The sequence below is a fragment of the Myotis davidii genome, unplaced genomic scaffold, assembly GCF_000327345.1.
Source record: "Myotis davidii unplaced genomic scaffold, ASM32734v1 scaffold535, whole genome shotgun sequence".
Classification (NCBI taxonomy): Eukaryota; Metazoa; Chordata; class Mammalia; order Chiroptera; family Vespertilionidae; genus Myotis; species Myotis davidii.
Window position 1 is genome coordinate 2441947 of NW_006286980.1, and position 21288 is coordinate 2463234.

Consider the following 21288-nt stretch of genomic DNA (forward strand, 5'->3'; position numbering starts at 1 on the left):
CCCCCCAGCTAGGACATAAAATACTTTGAATTATGTTGTTTCTCATTTAACCTTTGCTTTTATAACTATTATTCATATATATAATTTCTTGATCAAGATCTAACTTCTATTAAAAACTATATAAATGATGCCCTGGTTGGTGGCTCAGTAGGTTGGAACATCATCCCGTACACCATAAGGTTTTGGGTTTGCTTCCAGGTCAGGGCACATATCTAGGTTGCAGGTTCTGTCCCTGGTTGGGGCACATATGAAAGGCAACCAATTGATGTTTCTCACACTGATGTTTCTCTCACCTTCCCTCTCTCTAAAAATATCAATAAACATACCCTTGGGTGAGAATTAAAACACACATATATAAATGACAATTTACATACTTCCACGTTAGAGAGAGGTTAAGTGCAGAAAATGGGCACTGGTGAGCTTATGCAGCTTTATCGTAGAATACAAGCAAGCACTCTGGTGTCTCAAAGGTACAAATTCAATGCCATGCAAACTACTCCTCAGCTGTGTGATTTGGGGAAGTTCCCTGGGGGGCTGAGCGTCCCTCTTATTGTACCCCCACCCAGCAGGTACTAAAGTGTTAGTTCTCTTCCTCTCCCTTATGGTTTTGAAGATCTGGAAATACAGAGTTTCAGTGACAAAATTTTTTCTTTTACTTTTGAAATAAAAGGGAGGCATTTAGTTTCTTAATTCAGTTTCACTTGGATGAAACAGCTACTTTTTCAGCAACAGATAATTTTTTAGTTATATTCATATTACTTTTAGGAAAATGTAATTTTGTGTTACTGATATGCAGACTGTCTTTGGAATCTTTTAAAGGAAATAAAATTATGTTTTAAAATATTAAACACATAAGAAACAAGTCAGCAATGTAATGCCCCAATGAATCCTGAAAATTTATTACTTGGGAGAATATCAGATATTGATCTTTTGTTTTACAGCTCATGATAATAATCAGAAAATATACACTTTGAAGTGGAAGTCAAAAGAAAAGAATTACATATAATATACAGACTACAGATATTTTATTTGTACATAAGCAAAGCAGTACTAAAAGCATATTTATGTGTCCACGATTAGTGAACACACGGTGATTTTCTGTTTAAAGCTGCAGCAACTCAAATCCTCCTGGGGTCAAGAAAGAAAGACAGATTGAGAAATACATTTAGGGCTATCACCGCGTCTGGTTGTAAACCTATTTTTTAATCTTTCCCTTCCCCCCATATATATATGTATATACTTTATTGCCTTTATATTTCTGCTGGTTTAATATAATTAGTATACTAAATAGTTATCTGCATTTATTTGGTTTCTAAAAATATATAAAATGCATTGGAATAGAGCTCCTGCAGCTTTCCAGCGGCCACTGTCCTGGCATCGAAAGCTCTTCTGGAAATGTAAAGCAGCAATTCTGAATAAATAGTGATTGTTCTGTCTTCTCCATACAGCTGATGGCCTTTCCCCAAAACTCAATAATACTGTAGCAAAGAGTATAGACATGCAATTAAAAAATGGACATAATACAAAAGTAAAACTTGCGAGTGAAATTTTACACAATAAAGACTAATAAAGACAACTTAGTAGGTAGAAGGGGGATGTGAACACAGCATTGCTATTTACATAGAAATTAAGGCCCAATTTTTCAGAGGCAATGCACACGGGAAACTGCCCATTGCCCACACCCTTTGCATACCTGAAATCAAGAGTTTTTGCTTTTTCCATATTATTTCCTCAATCCATTATTATAGTTCCAATTTGGAAAGACATTCACAGAAAAGGCTTTAATACAATTCCTTTTTTCTAAGGACTGCTTTGCTCTTATTCACAAAGAAAAATTTTTTTTTTGGAAAATTTTCTTTTAATGCAGGTAAAAAATGTATGCTCTGGAAGCAAATGCTTATTTGTTCTTCTTGAACACTGTTAAAATTCACATTTCATGCCATCCTATACTGTTACTGTGTCAGTGTTGTCTAAGCTCTAGTTTATGACTATGACTAATTTGAAGTATGAGAACTGATGGTTAGTTCAGTGATGACTGGGGGAATTGAATGGGTAACTCCTAATAATACCAACCGAAATCTCTCACATGTAAATTCTCTGTGCATCAAGACAAAAATAAAATGCTAACAAGGCAAAGTATCTCCTAAGAACAACAAAAGGACTCTGGCAACCCACTACAGATCATTCTGAGAATGGCAGATACTTAAAGGGTCATATATGTACTAATGCTATTTCAAATTATTCCTTGGCAAAAAATAAAAATAAAATAAAACTTACCTTCTAATGTATTTAATACTTATAGAAAACTGCAATAAAAAAACTTGCAGTATAATAACAAAGAACTTGTCATCTAATTTAGTATTTAGAACCTGAATATTCCCCAGACTCAAAATTTTATATTTGGTATTTTTGTATACTATTGCCCAGCCCCCACCAAAGATGTGGCTTATACAAAGATGTATCCAAAGATGTGGCACTTAATCTATCTCATTTGTATTTGCAATGGATAAAAATGATTAGGAACAACTAAAGTATTTTTTAAGATGTTCTAGGGAGGTGGGTTTTCTTTGCACTATTTTAAAAACAGACTTAGAAAATATTCCTACAGGTGTGCTTCCAGAGGTACTATAACTGATAAAAAGCATAGCTGCTTAATACATTCATCAAATTCATGTTTTTACCTCTTCTCATCTAGGAAATATTTTTATCTGTAACTAGGTTTGTAGAGATTACTTGGCAGAGATTTGTAGAGATTACTGAGAACTCAGATGAAGTTATCAGAGAGGTTGCCATGATGCAAGGCTGGGGAACCCCGGACCACTGCAAGGTGGAAGGATGCTGCCAGCCTCTCTTGAGAATTATTAGATTAATGCTGATAAGAATTTACAACAATTAATTTGGTGTTGACTCTGTGTTTCTCATGGCGTGCCAAGCATCTTTACAATTTATAATTGAAAAATTTAACATACCTCTTAACATTTTTATTTAAATAGAATGTAATCAATTTATAAAAATATTTTTCTTTGTGAATAAGATCACAATTTCTCTGGATAACAATAACAAAATGACTCTTAGTATAGGATGGAACCCTTTAGAAATAAGGCATATATTGGGCATACATAAATCATTATTGTCACAAAATCTACAAATTATTTTGATTCTCATAATTTTCAATCATATGTGAATATGAAAATAACTATTATAAATTGAGAGCAAATGTGTATAGATTGTGGTTATTTAGGAATAAGAATCAGTTATTTCTCAAGTCATTTGCAAAATAGTATAATGGCAAGGTCAACTCAAGAACTCAAAGAAAGTAATACCTTTAGTTGAGGTCTGCCATTTAGCTGGACTAGAAAAGGCAATTCTGCATTTTACTTTCAGTTCTCTAGAAGCTTCTATATATTTTCATAGCCATTCTTAGAATTTTCCACTGGAAACCTAAATATAGCAGCATTCTCAGCATTCTTTAAACCAAAAATAAGTGAAATGCATTTAAAACATCCAAAGTTGCCCTCATGCATAAGCTATAACTTACATCTTTTTATTGTTACCATGGCATTAATATACTAATCCATTGTTACTTTGTTACATGTAAGAAATTGAGAGATGTATTTTCCTCAGAATTAAAAACTAGAAATTTCAGAAAAAGATCTTAATGTTATCAGAGGGAATGTAAAAATGGCTAAGAGGTATCTGACCACATCCATTTAGATATTACTTGTGAGTCTTAAGTTAATCACTACTCATGAGAGGGGTGCTGACTCGTTTTTGGTTTCATAAATAAAAAAATATATGTACAAATGGAGATTAATGTCCTATAAAAGTCAAGCTCAAAAATGAAAACAAACACTGAATTTCACTTTATTTCCTTGGTAAAAAGTACCTAACTCCAACCCACTTTCTCGCTAAGTGACTGGAGAAATTGCAATAGTCTACAATGTACAGAGGAAATGATGTGCAAGTAATACCTTCCCCACGGGCGCTTACACCAGAAGACTACACAAAGGAAGTGGGCCATTTTAAAAATACATCACTTAAAGCAATCTTCCTAAAGTAGACTGACCCAGTCCTCAGATATCTCTAACTTATATAATATGGCAACTCTGAGGATCCATGAGAGTGAAAGGATAAGGCGGGGCAGGGGCATAACATAATGCAGCAAGAACCCCCTTGCCTGTTTGAAGAGATATTCAGCATTCCCGTCTCTGTCCTACAGTGTCGGAAGCACTGCAAACCTTTTAAACGTACAAGCTCCCTCACGAAAATATTTCTGTTCTGGTATGTGGTCCTTCATGTACTGAAAATATTGTAAAGAAAAAATATTAAACTCCAGATTAAAAAGAAATGCTGAAATACTTCAACCAACTAAGCAATGGCTAGGACAAGTCACAAAGCCAATCCAAGTGGGTTCTCTTGGAGTTCGTTGCGATGGTGGAGCACACTCTGACACTTGTAAATCAGCATTCTACAGGGGGAGCCTGGCCACATGCACACAGTCATAATCACAAGTATGTAATGTAATTCGGTCACAAGATAAGTATTAATAAAAAACAGTAAAACACTAACATTCACACATTAATTGATTACATGGAATAAATTAAACTAAGCCAGTCACATACTTCTCTTCACTCTTAAGTCACTTTTTTTTTATGTATACACACAGAATAATACTTTCCTAATGCTCTCAAAAGGCTACACATAAAAATGAAGGCTTTGCATTACAGCTGCTGGATAAAAATGTCAACACTGTTCATGTGTGGAAAGAGTTTCTTTGTTCTTTAGCATCAGTGCACAGGGTATGGCTCCAAGTGGTATGCAGTTTAGGACAGGAAAAGATATGGTGGCTTGTGAAATACATCTCTGTTTGTCATTGGCACAAATCAAAGAAAGAATCTGTACTGTCCGTGGTACCTTTATTGGGTCTCTCGCCCAAAGACAGATACTGTTATACGTATATGCCTTCAGGATTAAAACCAGATGAGATAGGATTCTGCAGAATCCGAAGATTAGTGGGGAGTTGCCGAGATGAACCCGGCCGCTTCAGGGAGCCAGACTGGAAAGCTGCCTCTAAACAGGAAACAAAGAGTCATCAGATGTGCTCATCACCTTGAGTACTTAGCAATATGAACAATCAGAACTCTTCCTGCCACCAGGAATCAAAGAACATATAGAGGCAATTACAATCCACTGTGGGTACTGGGGCGACAGGCTAACTCTGCTGGCACCTCTCAGCTGATACACCAAGTTTTCAGTGATTTGAGCAGTTACTGATCTTTTAAACAAGGTGAGCACTTTGCTTCTCTTTCTTGGCTACTCAGACCACACTCATATACTGATTTAGAAGGGTCTTTTAAATATCAGGTCAAATTCATTAATTTTAGGAGAGGAAGAAGGGGCATTAGGAACAGAGAGGAGCTAAAACTCAAATAGGCGCCCTAACCGGTTTGGCTCAGTGGATGGAGTGTCGTCGGCCTGCGGACTCAAGGGTCCCAGGTTCGATTCCGGTCAGGGGCATGTGCCTTGGTTGCAGGCACATACCCACTAGGGAGTGTGCAGGAGGCAGGTGATTGGTGTTTCTCTCCCATCGATGTTTCTAACTCTCTATCCCTCTTCTTTCCTCTCTGTAAAAAATCAATAAAATATATTTTAAAAAAATAAAACTCAAATAGGCTATGACTCATATATACTTCAGGAAAATAATATCAGATCTGGTAATTTCATGCTCACTTAAGTAAATAAATAACCTAAATACTATTGATTTTCCCCAGAAACAGTAAGTACATAAAAAAAAATTAAAAATGGCCCAGGAGAATTAGCTTGGAATGGTTAGGATAACACATTTACTGAATGCCAAATGTTTATGCATAGTTAACAGGTGAGAATAAAGTGAAAAACAGATTTCTCCACATCTTACCCCGTTCTATGTCTATGTGTGAGGCCTCTACTTCAATGGGCTCCGCTGGCAAAACGGTCACTTTCGTCCCCGTCTGCTGGATAAACTGCTGGAGATTGACTTGCCGCAGCTCTTTTGTCAGCTGTTCCAGTTCCTGTTCTTTGTCCTGGAGAGAAGTGAGAGTGTTACTGATCGGAGGGTCAGTACTGGACACCCATCCTGGTGACAGTCCGTCTGCTGCAGGGCTGAGGTGGGATGCTCGCCATCACAGGAGCGCACTGAACAAGTCTGGCTGAGAGCTACAACGGGTACAGAGGTCACTTTCTGTGTGGCCTGGGCCAAAAAAAAACAAATCAAGGACAGCATGGACTCTGAAATGTGATGCTTTCCTCTGCTAGGAACGCACTACGTACCCGATGAAATAAGTGCGATAGGACTAAAAACTGTCATCAATGAAATACTGATTTCCACCATTCCAGTTCGTTCAGCAATCTTGCTAAGCTGTTAACAATGAAATTGCCCTATCATCCTCTTCATAACTGCATAGCCCTTTAGTCCATGAGAGTCAGAGTTCTTGTTTTCTGTAAACTGCTGAAGTTCCCATGAGGTCCGTTACTGAGATTTGTAGCATAGCAGGAGGAAAGCAAGGTTCCCACAGGATTCTCACTACGGGGGGTTTCAAGCTCTGAAGGAGGAGTGTTGAGAAATGAAGAGCCCTAAAGAACGGAGATCAAGTCTGGACAGCTGGAAAGGTCTAAGGCCAGGAGAGCGTTCTGTGATTTAAATGGATTTTCTCTTTCTCTCCTTCTCTGCCCCACCTGGGCTGGGGGTGCCTGAGGACTTTGGTAGGGCAGGGAAGACAGGAGGAAAGGGTGGTTGTTTACTTACTTTGAGGGGAGGAGGTACTTGGAGATGTTACTCGTTTACTAGTATTAGGTATCTTTCACTAGGTAGTGGGATTTACTAGCAATGATTGTCATAAATTAGTGTTTCCTGTAAGTAATATCAAAGGCAACACAATTTCCAAATGTGCCCTTAAGTGTCAAAATGAATCCAAATAGTAAAATACTGGCAGGTTGGAGGTTAACCTTCTACAGAGTGAGAAATTCCTAATTTTCAAAATTGGGGGGAGGGGTAGTCTTCCCTCTCACTCTATGTATAGTTAATGACAGAGAAAGCACATCCACATCGGTTCTTCCTGGAACCTGAGCTTTCTCTGCTTTTGGATGGTTCACACTCTAACGCAACTCCTCTAGAGCTTCAATGTGCACAGGTACTGACTGGAGATCTTGTTATAATGTGGATTGTGAATTTCAAACAAGTGTGAGGAGCTGCATGGACCGCACCCTGAACAGCAGGCTTCCACACCAGCATTTCCACAGGAGGTACTAGACACGTGCTGTCGAGCACCTGAGATGTGGGCAAATCCTCTAAAAACAACCTTAAATTTACTTAATGCTTGTAAACAGCTTTCCTGAATATTTAGTTTGAATTTAAGTAGCCATGCTATAATCAATGGTGTGTCTTTCTCACATCAACTTCCATAACATCACCACCTTGTCTTTTCAAGAACGGATATCCAAGAAATGTAAGTTGAGTGACCAGGATAAGTGGGGCCTTGACTTGCGAGTGTCCCGACTAACAAGTTTTTTGAGATATGAGCAGTCTCTCGGCCAATTTTTTGCTTTGAGTTGCGAGCTAAAATTCGGGTTACGAGCCAGCTTCATATACCCCACCGCTAGTTGGCGCAGCGAACGTCACAGTGAACGCCACAACATCAGCCCAGCATCACGTGTCTCACTCGTTCACAATTAATTTGACATACGAGTAATTTGAGTTACGAGCTCCATCGCAGAATGAATTAAACTCGTAAGTCAAGGTCCCACTGTATATGTGAAGAAATGAAAGTGCTCTGAGACTGTGACTGGAGAGGGGAAAGTCAGAGGCGGGCCTCTGAGCCCTTCTCAAGAAAGCGAAGGAGAGTAACGGGAGAGGGGAGGAGGGAAGGGACTATTTTCACCCCGGGGAAAGAAGATGGGGTTGGCAACAATGAAGAAGCCACAGATAAGCAGCCAACTGGCCAGACAATCCTTCGTAAACCAATCCTTGGCAATCTCTTTTGGCTTTGGTTTCTCTAGCTCTGAAAGAAGCTAGAGATTCACTATCGCATCATTAGTGTCCGTTCCAGCTGAGATTCTATTCTCCGATATCCAATTACCTGCCGCTGCAACCGCCATAGTGGGACAGCCCCTCCCGGGAGCAAGGGTCAGTGTGGCTTCTGCTCTCTTGGGTTTCACCTCACATCTAAGCTTTATGGTTAAGTCACAAGAATTCTAATAAAGTTATAAACTAAGGTAGGTGCCCAACTTTAAATGTAAGAGAAAATGGACGCTCATCAGAGATGTCAAACATAGATGCTTTTAAAAAAAGATGATCATTCTCTTTGTAAAAATGTGCTTACCTGTAAGCGTTTGGTGGCTTGTCCGAGAGATCTTTCCACAGCTTTAATCCCATTTTCCAGCCTCAGGCTCTGCTGCCCTTGAATGTCAATCTCCCCTCTGACCTTACCGATCTTCCCTTTCACCTCTTCTTCATTGACCTGTGCCTCCTGGACTTCCCGTTGCAATTTTTCTGCCTCAAGACCGTTTTCCATAGTCTGGATCTGGCCCAAATAGTCCTTTAATTTGCTCTCGCATTCTGTTATTTTCTGTCTTATTTCTTGAAGCTGATCCTTCAGCTGTTTTTCATTTTCCTGTTCGATCTGCAATTCATTTTCCCAAAATTCTTCCTCTTCAATTTCTACATCATTTCTTTTGATCTTTTGCTCCAGGCGGACAATTTCCTCTTCAAGGTTGGAATTATATTTTTGCTCCCAAAACTGTATTTCTATTTCATTTGATTTCAGCTCTTTCTCAATGGACTGAAGCTTCTCCGTCTGCAGGCGGATCAGCTTCTTTAGCTCGTCTGCTGTTGTTCTGCAGTTATTCAGCACTTTCTGCTTAAATTCAGTTTCTTTACCTTTTCCAAAAATGTCCATTAACCCTTTGGCACCGCCTGTAAATGTTAACGATTTCCTCTTAGGTTCTCTCCGTTTGATGGATTTGTCAACCTGAGGCCTCAGTTTGGCCAAGGGGGGCAAACTCTGCCTGTATAAAGTTCTTTCAGGAATTCGAGCCACGCTATCAGAAGTGGGCCGCTCACTGAGAGATGGCCCTGTCCGACGTAAAATAAGCTGCACGTCACTGGCGTACTGCCCCCATTTGTTTAAGGATATGATGGGATTCTCATGAGGTGCCAAATGTCTCTCAGTATCTCTCCATTTTTCTATTAGAGTGTACCTTCCAGTTCGACCTAGATTTAAAAAAAAATAAAGATATGAACAAACCGTCAAAATGGCACATGCGGTGGCTAAAATAATGAAATAAATGATGCTCTTCAATAATTGTCTCTTTTTGATTAGCATCAAGGTTCAGCCCACACTGCCTCTGAAACTTTCACTTGAAGACACTGAACTCCTTAAAATATGTAACAGCATCAACTGACAGGATGTGAACTGCATATGCTCTTCAGACTTGCTATGAAATTCAAGCTAATTCTTTTTAAAAAAAAATATTTTATTGAGTTTTTACAAAGAGGAAAGGAGAGAGACAGAGAGTTAGAAACATCGATGAGAGAGAAACACCGACCAGCTGCCTCCTGCACACTCCCCACTGGGGACGTGCCCACAACCAAGGTACATGCCCTTGACCGGAATCGAACCTGGGACCCCTCAGTCCGTAGGCCTACGCTCCATCCACTGAGCCAAACCGGTTTTGGCCAACCTAATTCTTCACACCTCAGTGAGAACCTGACACTCGTGTCAAATACCTGGTGGCTAGACCTTCCTGCCTGGGGCAGGACCTGCAGCTGAAGCCAACGAGGACACCAGGATGCCCCACTGGAAACCCTAAGGACCTGGTCGCAGGAACCAGGTAGAACTGCAAAACCTGAATAAACCTCTACTTGGTAAATCCTCTGCATTCGCTGCGCATCGGACCTGAAGGTCAGAGGCCCACTTCTCCTCCTGAAGGGACACATGCAGCCAGCTGGATAGGTCTTTCCTGTCTCCCCACGAGGGCCGGCAAACCCACGTTCACACCGCAGCGTCTCCCTGCACACCTGCGGCCAATAAAACAAATCACCTCACTAGAAACAACCCTTCAAAATAGCTTCCCATGAAAAGTGGGGCCTGCAGAGAAGTCTTGTTCTGTTTTGGTAGTAATAGCTTCAAGGATTCTTCTAAAGAATTTAAAAGGCAAAAACAGAATAAATTCACATTTAAATAAAAAAATACACTGAGCCTAACTAGAAATTATGGAAGATAAAAAGTTTCAGAAGAAAATATCATGTTATTAGCTTCTGAACCAACAGTAATATTTTCTCAATTACTGTGTCATTAAATGGAAATCTGGATATGTAAATATGAACACCCATGCATGCAACTCAGAAGCAGCACATGAAGAATGATACTGCTTTAAGCATGTGCAATGTTCTTTAAGGAATCCTGAATGGTGGGTGCAGCTGAAAAGTTGGAGCTTTGGAGGCAAACTACTGGAGACTTACTTCCAGGTAAATTACCTACTGGAGGCAGCATAACTTTACTTCTGTATGAGGAGAGTAGCAGTTCCTCACAGGTTATAAGAGTCAGAGTCAAGTGTAGTAAGCACCTACTACCACACCTGGCCACAGTAGGTACTCAGTATGTGGTAGCCATTATTAAAGACACTAGAGTCCTGGTACATGAATTCATGCACAGATGGGGTCCAGGTGGCCGGCCTGCCCCACCCCGATGGGGGCCCATCAGAGCTGGGGCCCGCTGGGGGGAGGGGCTACAGGAGGGCTCTAGGGTGGAATTAGAGGGGCTGTACTATACTAGTCGAGAGAGAGAGAGAGAGAGAGCGAGAGAGAGAGAGAGAGAGAGAGAGAGAAGGACACAGAGGTCCAGTAGCAATCATTCTGTCTCTTGTAGTTTCAGAATCGGTTCTATTTCTACCACCTAAATCTAACCTATCAAATAGTCAAAGGTCCTAGGAGAAAGAATTCTTTCTATACTACCAGTCACATTCAACAGCTTGTATCAAAGCACGTTCTCTTTAGCTCCAGTTTGACTGGACTGCGTAGGAGCACTGCATCAGATTACCAACTTGTGACCATATGCTCATCTCGGTGGTTTCCTGAGGTAATTGCAGCTGCCCAGAAAACTCAACAATCCCGAATCCAGAATATTTATATCGTGCCACCATAAAGCACATGGGGTGGCCTTAAACCCAAGAAACTAGTCTTTTAAAGTTGCTTCACAATAAATTTTTTAGAAACATGCAGCCAGTCTATACTCTGCTAATAGTATAACTAAATTTTACTGTTGTTAAGCCACAGAAATCCTGGGGTTTGTTACAACAGCAATTTCCCCTAATTAATAAACCCTCTATTATTTCTTATAGTAGAGATTAGGCCAAATCCTATAAAATTTTCATTTAGTGTTTAGACTGAATACCAATAACTCTCATTACAAGACATATAAATATTTAAGAGCATATCAGCATCCGACATTTGATGCTGAGACGATCTTGGGCATGAGGGAAGCAAGGAGCCACAGCCCTGGGCTGGCTGCCAAGTGAGTCATCTCTTAGATGAATTCTTAATTCAATGAAGTATTTATGATACAGAAAGAGTTGTTAAGCCTTGGAGAAATATCATAAAACATCCTCATTCAAGTTGTCAACTTTTCAAAACAGGTCTGGGCTGAGATACTGAGCAAGCAAACATGGGGAGCAGAGTCTGTTAAAACTTCTTTTCAACTTGTTCATTAACAGATACACTCCTGAGTGCAAATGGATAAACTCACACCTGGGACATCTGGGCATTTTTCCTTTGAAAAGCTGTGCAGAAAATGTGGTTACCACGTAGACAAATGCAGCTTGCCATACTCCTCAAGTACCATGCCTTTTGGGTTTTTTTTGTTGGTTTGTTTTTACTACTGTCCATGGCTTGACTCAAATATCACAAAGTTATGTTTGACACTTTCTAACCCTAGTTTTCACTAAGGAAAAAAACACACACTAATATTTAATTCAAATAAATTATGTGAAACTTTTAAAAGGGACGATTACTAAAGTAAGGTGGTTGCAAAGAATATGAAATAAAATTAAATACCTGAATTCTCCCCTCTTTAATAAATAAACTTAAGTCCATAACCTAGTATTAGTTCTAATTGCAAGAACATTTTGTTAGATGTGAAAGCCTAGGATTCCCAGCACTATTTGATATAGGAGCGTGCTATATGGTATTTAAGGCAAAACCAAAAGAAACCTCTATCTTTGTATATAGCATTGCCAACTTTTAACAGTGCATCTGCCACAGTGCAGGTGGCACACCTGTCTCTATAAAATGTTAAACTGGCTTGTTTCAACCCTGAGCTAAATTGGCATGCTTTCAATATAAACTAGAGGCTCAATGCATGAAATTCATGAATGGGTAGGGTCCCTAGGCCTGGGTGGTAATCAGGGCCGATCAGGGCCTTCGGCTGCTGCTGGCCTGGACCTTCCTTCTTGGCTGCCAGCCAGGGCGTTCCTTCGTTCCATGCCGCCTCCTAGTGGTCAGCACACGTCATAGCGAGCGATCAAACTCCTGGTCCCTGGTTGAACTCCCGAGGGGACACTCCCGAGGGGACACTTTGTGTATAAGATTTTATATATATAGACTAGATGACATAAAATCAACTTTTGATAAGAAGTTCAAAGAGTTGTTAAGCCTTGGAGAAATATCATAAAACATAAATAATGGATTTAAGATGCAAATATAAACTTGAACCCACATTACTGGCTTTCCCGATATAGATGTAGATGCCTTCATCATGTTCCAAAGCGTTTTAGAAAACTAAAAAACACTCAGACAATGGGATAAAGATAAATTGGGAGCAAATAAGAAGAAAAAGTGCACAGGGTAATTGAATAAGATGGAGCCAGCAAGCATATACTTGACAACTTCATTTTTACTATATGATAAGATTTTAAAAGTACACATTACCTTTCATATGAAAAACCATGTTATTTAATCTGTTGCATTTTCTTTTCTAAACGTATACAGAATAAACAGTAAATAGGATTTTTCCAATGAGGGGCCTGGGAATTAGGACTCCAGGTTTTGACATCCTTCATTCCAGAAACAATTGTTTAGGATAAACAACAGAAGGGAAGACAGTACAGACTCCAGACTCAAAATTAGTAAAATCTGGGGGGAACCAGAGAGGCAGGGTCTTTACAGATTTACCTAAGCACAGGGAACAGTGATAAGTAAAAGTAAAAGTGAGCTTGTGAGATATCATGAAAGCAAATGCACAAAACCAGTTAGAAATCAATATTTAAAACAAACAACAGGACCCACAAACCACTTTATCTTAGACACTTACCTATTGCTTGAGCTAAGGCTATTACAACCTCCTGACAAGTTGTGACTTCGGTGACCCCACAAACAATCCTCTGAACTCCATCCACCCAAACTTTAAGTTCCATGGTGCACCAGCCGGTCACCCAGGGGCCGAGACTGGTCATCAATAGCGTCAGGTCATGTCTCTGGCTATGGAAACATGGAGAAGGCAGTCTGTGCAGTCAGCTAAAAAGAGGAAAACACATTTTTAATAGAATGAATCTTAGGATTTCTTCTAGTACGCAAATATTACACAAAACCAATTTTAATATATGACGATCCTACCATCAATGACAATGTGCTCCCTTACTTTACAGAACTGAATTCAGCCACACGAATGCAACTGAAGCCCCTGTCAGGGCACTGTTTCACATTACTGCTATTTTCATAATTATAATTTCAATCACAAGGCCACACTCTCTACTGGGTAAATAAATCTTATTTACTCGACTAAGTCCTATTGCTCAACATATAAGCTGTTTCTTTTTAAAAAAAGTTGTTTCATTAGAATCATTTCTGAGGTTAAAGAGAAATAAAAAAAAAAAGCTTTTGTCATTTTAGGAATCATACATAATGGAACCAGTTTCTACAGCCCTGGCAGCATTTGCAGAGGTGTGTACACTACGCCATGGCATTCCTTGTTCCGGGTGCCCCTTGCCTTCCTCTCGTCCTCGAGGGACCGAGTGCCGTCTTCACAAAGCACAGCTCACGGCTCTGGTGCACAGAGAGTATTAAAGGAAAAGAACTCCTTTGATGGCTGACAACTTCCCCATATATGTCCTTTTCTCATTTACTTAATTAGGGTTTGACAAGTTTCTGAAATTATAAGTTATTCTAATAATATAAACTGTAACCTTTTGTTACACTTGCCATTTTCCAGTTATTTTGTTGTTATTGTTGTTTAGCTGCACTGCATGTTAAGCAGAAATTTTTAGATTCTCCTACAGTCAAGCCGAATGCCTTGATTTCTTCTATTTGAGTGTCATTATGAGCCTGCTAAAGATCAATTAATTACACACGCTTCTTTTTCCTGTGGGTACTGAAAATCTCAACTCTTCCTGCATTAAATCTTTAACCAACTATGATTTATTTGTCCATTGTCCTGTGATTGTCCAATTTTTCTGTGGTTTTAAAAAACAGTTAAAGTGTATGAGGTATAATACACACTGACTTAATTAGAAAGAACATGAAGTTGAGGTTTACAACAGCATTGGTGTTTCGAGATTAATGCCTTATTAAAAAGCTTATTTGAGAAACCCTAAAAATGTTTCTTGTAAAGTAGTATTTACTACAAACAGTAACTTAGTTATGCACATTCTCTTACAGGACCTAAGACAGTTCTAGGCCACCTGGGCAGATGAGTCAGAATACATGTGAGTTGAAGGAGAATAAACCTAACAATATTCCTACTTTCTCTAGGGAAGTTACAAAAATAGTTCTTGTCATCCCCAAAACAAGAGGAAGGACCGGCCGAATGTTAATTTCCCAGCATGTGCTTTAGCGCGCTCTGCACTGCCAGGGCGGTTTCATAAACCCCTATGCAACCAGAGAACAGGGCATCGCCCATGACAAGCTGATCCCCGTAACTGCGCTCCTCAGTTATGAAGCCCTGTGAGCTGTTTAGAGTTTCTGGGGGAAAAAGGGTTCTGAAAGCAAAGAATTGTAAGAAACACAGTAAATAAAGTCTTGAAAGCTCCTTTAATGGGCTGGTGTGCACTCTCACTTCAAGTAAGAGGTTTATATGCTACTGTCCCCAATCCATTTAGAGAACATTTAAAGAAAGGAAACAGAGAAGAGTTAGGACTTAAAATTTGTTCCCTTCTCTGCTAGACACTCCCTACTAGAATTAGAATATGAATTATTCTGTCTTGGAATAAAATTAAGATTTAAAAAATGGCCAAACAATATATAAATATATATAAATAAATTAATATATTAAATTTAAGTTATTTGATTAAAATAAATAAAAGAGCTGAATTTAAAAAGAAAAACTCAGTTGCATTAAAATCTATTGAATACCTAGTCTCTTATCATTAAAAAAATTTAAACTTGGGAAACCTAACAAGACAGACAGCAGATCTCATTAAAAGTCCATCTCCCCACAAAGAAACCTGTCATTTCAAGGAAACTTATGAAGCACATTTTTAGTTTCTAGAAAGGTTTTAGTACACCACCACATATTTTCCTATCTAAATTACCACAGTTTCACCTTGAGCTTTTAATCATTAAGTGAATACAAATGAACATAAAACACATGTCCATCTGTTAACTATTACAGAGTATAGTGATGTGGGAAAACACTGAGCACAAATAACATTGCCCAAGTTAATATAAACTTGCAGGGTATTTAACCACTGGCTCAGAGACTTCCTACCGCGGGTCATCACAGAGAAGGCCTGAGTCTGTGTTTTTGTTTTAACACCACTCATATAATACAACCTTGAATCGTTAAGGAGGGTAGGAAAAATGCCTTCATGGATCAGATCAATGACCCACATAGCCCCACATTTTATTTCTAGAAGGGCCGCTGGTTTTAGTGAATGGCTCCTGTCAAGTTTGGGGCTGTACTGACAATGATGCCTAGCTTCCCTAGAGCCATGAGAGTCATTTGAAGAATCTATCTTCCTAGCAGAGGCCCCTAGAACTCCCCGTTCTTTCTTTCAGATCCTCCAAAGCCCAACTCCGAAAGCTCTGCCCCAGCGCCAGAACTAGACAGGATGGGGAAAGTCCTACATTGTAGGCGCGTGTGATGGGCAGGTCATCATTGGAACTGAAGACTCAGGAAGCAAACAGACTTTGGAACCTCAGTTGGAATTTGCAATCGTTTTTTTTTTTCCATGGAAACAGTGATGCAGGTAGAAGTAAGGTTCTACTAGTGAGGGTATTAATATAAGGAGTATGTGTTTTCATTATGAAGTTTCTATATTCAAAGCACTATCATTTTAATAATTTTGATAATAAAGAACTGAGTTTGTTAAGTAACACGCTACTGCTGAACAAGTGTTCTTTAACTAACAACCATTTACTATCTTAAAAGCCTATTGGGATTAAGCATCTGAATCTATGGAAACATTTCCCCAAGATTAGTGCAATTACATTCAATCCTCATTATTCATGGTTTCCTTATTTGTGAAATCATCCACTAAGGTTTTTTGTTGCTGTTAATCCTCACCTGAGGATATTTTCCCATTATTCTTAGAGAGAGTGGAAGGGAGGGGAGAGAGACAGAGAAAGAAACATTGATGTAAGAGAGTCATGTTGACTGGCTGCCTACCACATGAGCCCCGCGCAGGGCTGAGGATGGAGCCTGCAACCAAGGTATGTGCCCTTTACCGGAATCGACTAAATGCAAGAAAGCTGTGATGTGCCTAGATAAGTGTTGTTCTGGCACAAGTTATAGTGCTGCTAGCTGTGAGGCCCAGTGCACGGATTCATGCACCAGTGGGGTTCCTCAGCCTGGCTTGTGCCCTCTTGCAATCCGGAACCCTTCGGAGAATGTCAGACTGCCAGTTTCGACCTGATCCCTGGGCCTCTGGCCTGCAGGGATCAGGCCAAAGCCAGCAGTCCGACATCCCCCGAGGGATGTAGTAGTGCGCAAAGGGACAGGAGGCTGGGGAGGAGCCCGAGCCTGGGCCGGGCGCCGCTCCCACTCATCCCGTCCCGCTGCACCTGCTGCTGCGCCACTGCTTGGTAGCACTGCTGTGGAGGCGGGAGAGCCTCACGCCACAGCAGCTGCACATGCCAACCGTGAGCCGGGTGTCTGGCACCCATTCGTCAGCTGAGCGGTGTTCTCCTTGTGGGAGCACACTGACCACCAGGGGGCAGCTCCTGCATTGAGTGTCTGCCCCCTGGTGGTCAATGTGCATCAAGGTCAAATGGTTAACCAGTTGACCAGTCGCTTAGGGTTTATATATATAGACTAGAGGCCCAGTGCATGAAATTCATGAACGGGTAGGGTCCCTAGGCCTGGGCAGTGATCAGGGCCGATCGGGGCCTTCTGACTTTCCTTCCAGCTGCTGGCCGGGACCTCCCTTCCCCAGCTGTCAGCCGGGGCTTTCCCTTGTTCCGAGCCGCCTCCTGGTGGTCAGTGCACGTCATAGTGAGTGATCAAACTGCTGGTCTCCCGGTTGAACTCCAAGGGGACATTTTGCATATTAGGCACACAAGAATATGTTTATTAGATTGATTTCTTTTTTTTTTATACCTAGCTCACAGAACACTAATGAAGTAAGTGTTTTGTTTCAGTATTTAAGCCTAAAGCATCATACCTTGGAATGAGTGGCCAGAGAAGAAGGCATGGAGAGGTCAGAGAACCCATGGGTAGTAGGTATGAAGGGATGTCCCAAAAATGACGGGAAGGAACAAGCAGACACACACATTTCAGTCTAGATCAAGGCCTCCGATGGCCCTCACAGCCCTTATTGTAAGCCAATTCCTGATGGCTGCAATCTCTCTAGTGGTAGTACCCAGGTCAACTTCAACAGGAAGGCCACACTCCACCACACAATGCCACTAATCTTGAGTGGCACATGCGTTTTCTCTTTTTACTTCCTTTCTACCATTCCAGCCTTGCCAGATTCTTCTCAAGACACAAGCCTACCAACAACACTAAAAAATACATTTTGTTCTACTTGGTTCTAAGGAAGCTGTGGATTCCTCACACCTACAAATGTCAGAGAGGGATGGGCATGTGAAAGGCCTTCCTTCAGGCATGTAAAGGTCACTCATTTCAAAGAGCATCAGAGCTAGCAACCCAGTGGCCATCAACTAGTACCATCATTTCACTGAACACAGAAGTCTGAGTTCTGGCCAGACGGTATCATTGGATCGAAGTCACGTGGATAGATGCTAGCAGAGCCAGCCTTTGGAATACCATACTATTAACGTAGATTATTCTGGAATCTGAAATTAAATGACTAAGCTTTACATACATTGAAATAAATCCAGTGCCCAGTAAAGACGTCATTGAAGGAGTTGCTCTTGTAAAGAACTCTAGTTAAAACAGACCATAAAATGGGGGTTACCACTGACATAAGAACATTAGCATAAAAAACCTATATGTGGTCTGCTAATTTTCTTAAATGTTTATGATAGGTGGAACAGCCGGGGACCTTGCAACTTAATTTTATTGGCACAAAAATCTCTTAAGAAACATAAAAATAATAGAGCACTGGGTTCCACTTCTTGCTAGAGTACTATAAAAAGCCATCTGTTTTGCAATTACATCTTCTGGCCCTTCAGAAATAGTTGAAAGCATGTGTGTACTGGCAAGTTCTGCGATGGTTTAACTCCTGGTAAAGCTCCCAGGTCTGGGACAAGAGACCATACTTCCAAAATCTTAACGTGAAAAATCCTGAACTCTGGCATTGATTATATTGTGCTTTCTGCTACATGTGCTATTTCGTGCTCTCTTTCAGAATCGGTAGGAAACTGGCAATAAGCAGATAATGTTATAATGTGCTTCTACTGAAAAAAGCATCAGTATAGGTGATACTTAAAAGACAGATTTAAGTAGAAATAGATTTGTGATCTTTCTCCTTAAGCAGATATACTTTGCTACCTTCATTGTAAACCAACACTTCAAAGGAAAACATGTCCTTGTTTTTTACTGAATCTAGCCAGTAAAAATGGTAAATAGCTAACACCTACTGAACTCTTACTATGTGATAGATGCAAAGGTAACTGTTATATACACATATATGGTATTTTACATAATCCTTTCTATACCCATTTGTAGCTCTATGTGACATTAGTTACTGAGCTAAATGAGGAAATGGAGGTATAGAGAAATCAGTAACTTGTCCAATATTACTCAGCCAGCAGGAGGCAGATCCAAATGTGATCATGCTCAGAACCACTAAAAAGCTACTTATCCTATATAATAAAAGGCCAGGGACCATAAGCATAATGACCGGAACGACCGCTCAACCAGTCACCCTGAGGTGCATTGACCACCTCTCGGTCCCTCCCCTCCCCCATCTCCTTACACCCTCCACCCCCATCCGAAGGCGAAGAGGAAACCATGGGCAAGCGGGTGGGTGGCAGCGGGGTGGGGCGGAACTGGGACTGGCAAGCGGGTGGAACAGCTGACCTCTTGGTCCCTCCCCCCAGCCCGTAGGCTCCGATGGATGGTGAATGGGGGCACCAGGATGGCTGGTAGGCCGTTGGGATCCCCAGCTCATCCCCAGCTGCTCGGGGGCCTCTAGCTGGTGGGAAATTGGGTGCTGGCGACTTCACCTCCATGCGCGTGCACCAGGCTGGCCGCTGATGGAACGTGCTGCCCACTCGGGCTGCTGCGGCTTGTGGCACTGACTGAAGCTGCAGGGCGCGCCTGTGACCTACCCGCCCCGGTGGTGGAGGCGGCGTTTGGCCTGGTGACTGGCGAACGGGCAGAAGATGGCCCTGATCACAGGTTAGGCCTAGGGATCCTACCCGTAAGATTTTGTGTGCTGGGCCTCTAGTTTATAAGATAAGTTATTGGTCAAGTCTGCAAGGACATTTGGAATCACCAATCCTGGCTCAGGAGAGAAAGTATTCAAGCAGATGTGACCATGGGATCTATAAATTCCAATACTATTAAGCCAGATAATATTTTTGACCCAACTGTTGCCACAGAACTGGGATGTAGCAAAGAGCAGATGTTCAATAATCAAATCCGACTTAATAAGGCATCCCTGGCCCTTGAGGTTTCTGCTGGAATAGAGCTGGGATCTGAGGCAATATCACCAGCCCACCAGTGTCAACGTCTTTTCTACTACAACAGGCTGTCTGCAAGGCAGGGTCCTTTCTTCTCCAAACCTGAGTGTATGTGGGCTTCTTCATTAGTGATTTTTACCCACTTAAGTGACAGCGAATTATGTTCAATATCTTAGACACCATTCAGGTATAATGAATCGGTTTCCTGATTTTAGTATTTATGGTATTCTGCAATGAAACCCACCATTTTACTTAATAGAGGATAAAAAGAAATGTATTTTTCATCTGTGAAGTCAAAATCACCATAGGCTTCTCATTCATAATATCATAAATATCGAGCCCATCAATTCTGACACACAATTTTTATAGTTACAATTATGTGTGTAAACATTTCAAAAAAACATTTTTTCAACTTGTAGCCATAATAGTGACTTCAAATAGTCAAACTTTATATATCAAAACGTGTTCCTTAGCAGGTATATATTTCTAAGCTAAATTAATAGGTAAACATTTCAAATCCAAAATAAAATATTTAGGGGAGGAAATAGTAATAAAATAAATATATTACTAAAGGAAAATTTTAGCTCCTTGGGTGAAAAGGGTTACCAGACTATAAAACTTATACTAACTTTAAGATTTAATTAATGCCGTAAATAAAGTAGAACAGTTTAAATGCTTTTAAAAAAGATTTCATTACTAAATTTATTCAGTGGATTAAGTAGTAAATGCTTTAAGAGTATGAGAGCCAGAGATTATATTTGGCAAAACTAAAGAAAGATGCCTAATTCCTAAGAATCTCTGTTAAACTGGAATATTTCAATTCATAGAAAATCGGTGGCTCTCTCTATGGAGCACACCCCTTCTTTCCAAAGAGCATGCTTTCCCCACTCCCCAGTGGCCCAAACCTCTCCTCGCTTTCATCTCTCAAGGCCTCTCTCTCTCATTCCCTCCCTCCCTCCCTCCCTCCCTCCCTCTCCTTTTGCTGTAACTTGTTTCCTGAGCCCGCCCATTTCTTCTAAGGTTCACTTCTACCTCTCTTTCTAAATAAATTTTCATAAAAAAGTTAAAAAAGTATCTATTCAAACAACTTGAAAAGGTAGTTTCCTCTTACCCTTTAAATAATAATTTTGCTTTAGAATATTCTACTTATTTACTGAAGAAAATCTAAGTATTCAAATCCCTAGATGATATGCAAAAATAGGCGCATCTTTTGGTGATATTTTGAAGTAACA

The 21288-nt window shown here is 40.5% G+C and overlaps 1 protein-coding gene across 1 annotated transcript in view; it reads right to left on the bottom strand.

The window, feature by feature from the left end:
- Window positions 1–872: 872 nt before the first annotated feature.
- The window catches only part of RASSF8 (Ras association domain family member 8), a 65503-nt gene continuing 45087 nt past the window's right edge, over window positions 873–21288 (bottom strand). Inside the window, exons 2-5 of the mRNA XM_006758928.2 lie at window positions 13344–13546; window positions 8358–9247; window positions 5918–6062; window positions 873–5070 (exon numbers count right to left, since the gene is read on the bottom strand). Of these exons, the coding sequence (XP_006758991.1) occupies window positions 4949–5070; window positions 5918–6062; window positions 8358–9247; window positions 13344–13485 (1299 nt within the window). The 5' untranslated portion in view covers window positions 13486–13546 and the 3' untranslated portion in view covers window positions 873–4948. The remainder of the gene's footprint in view (window positions 5071–5917; window positions 6063–8357; window positions 9248–13343; window positions 13547–21288) is intronic.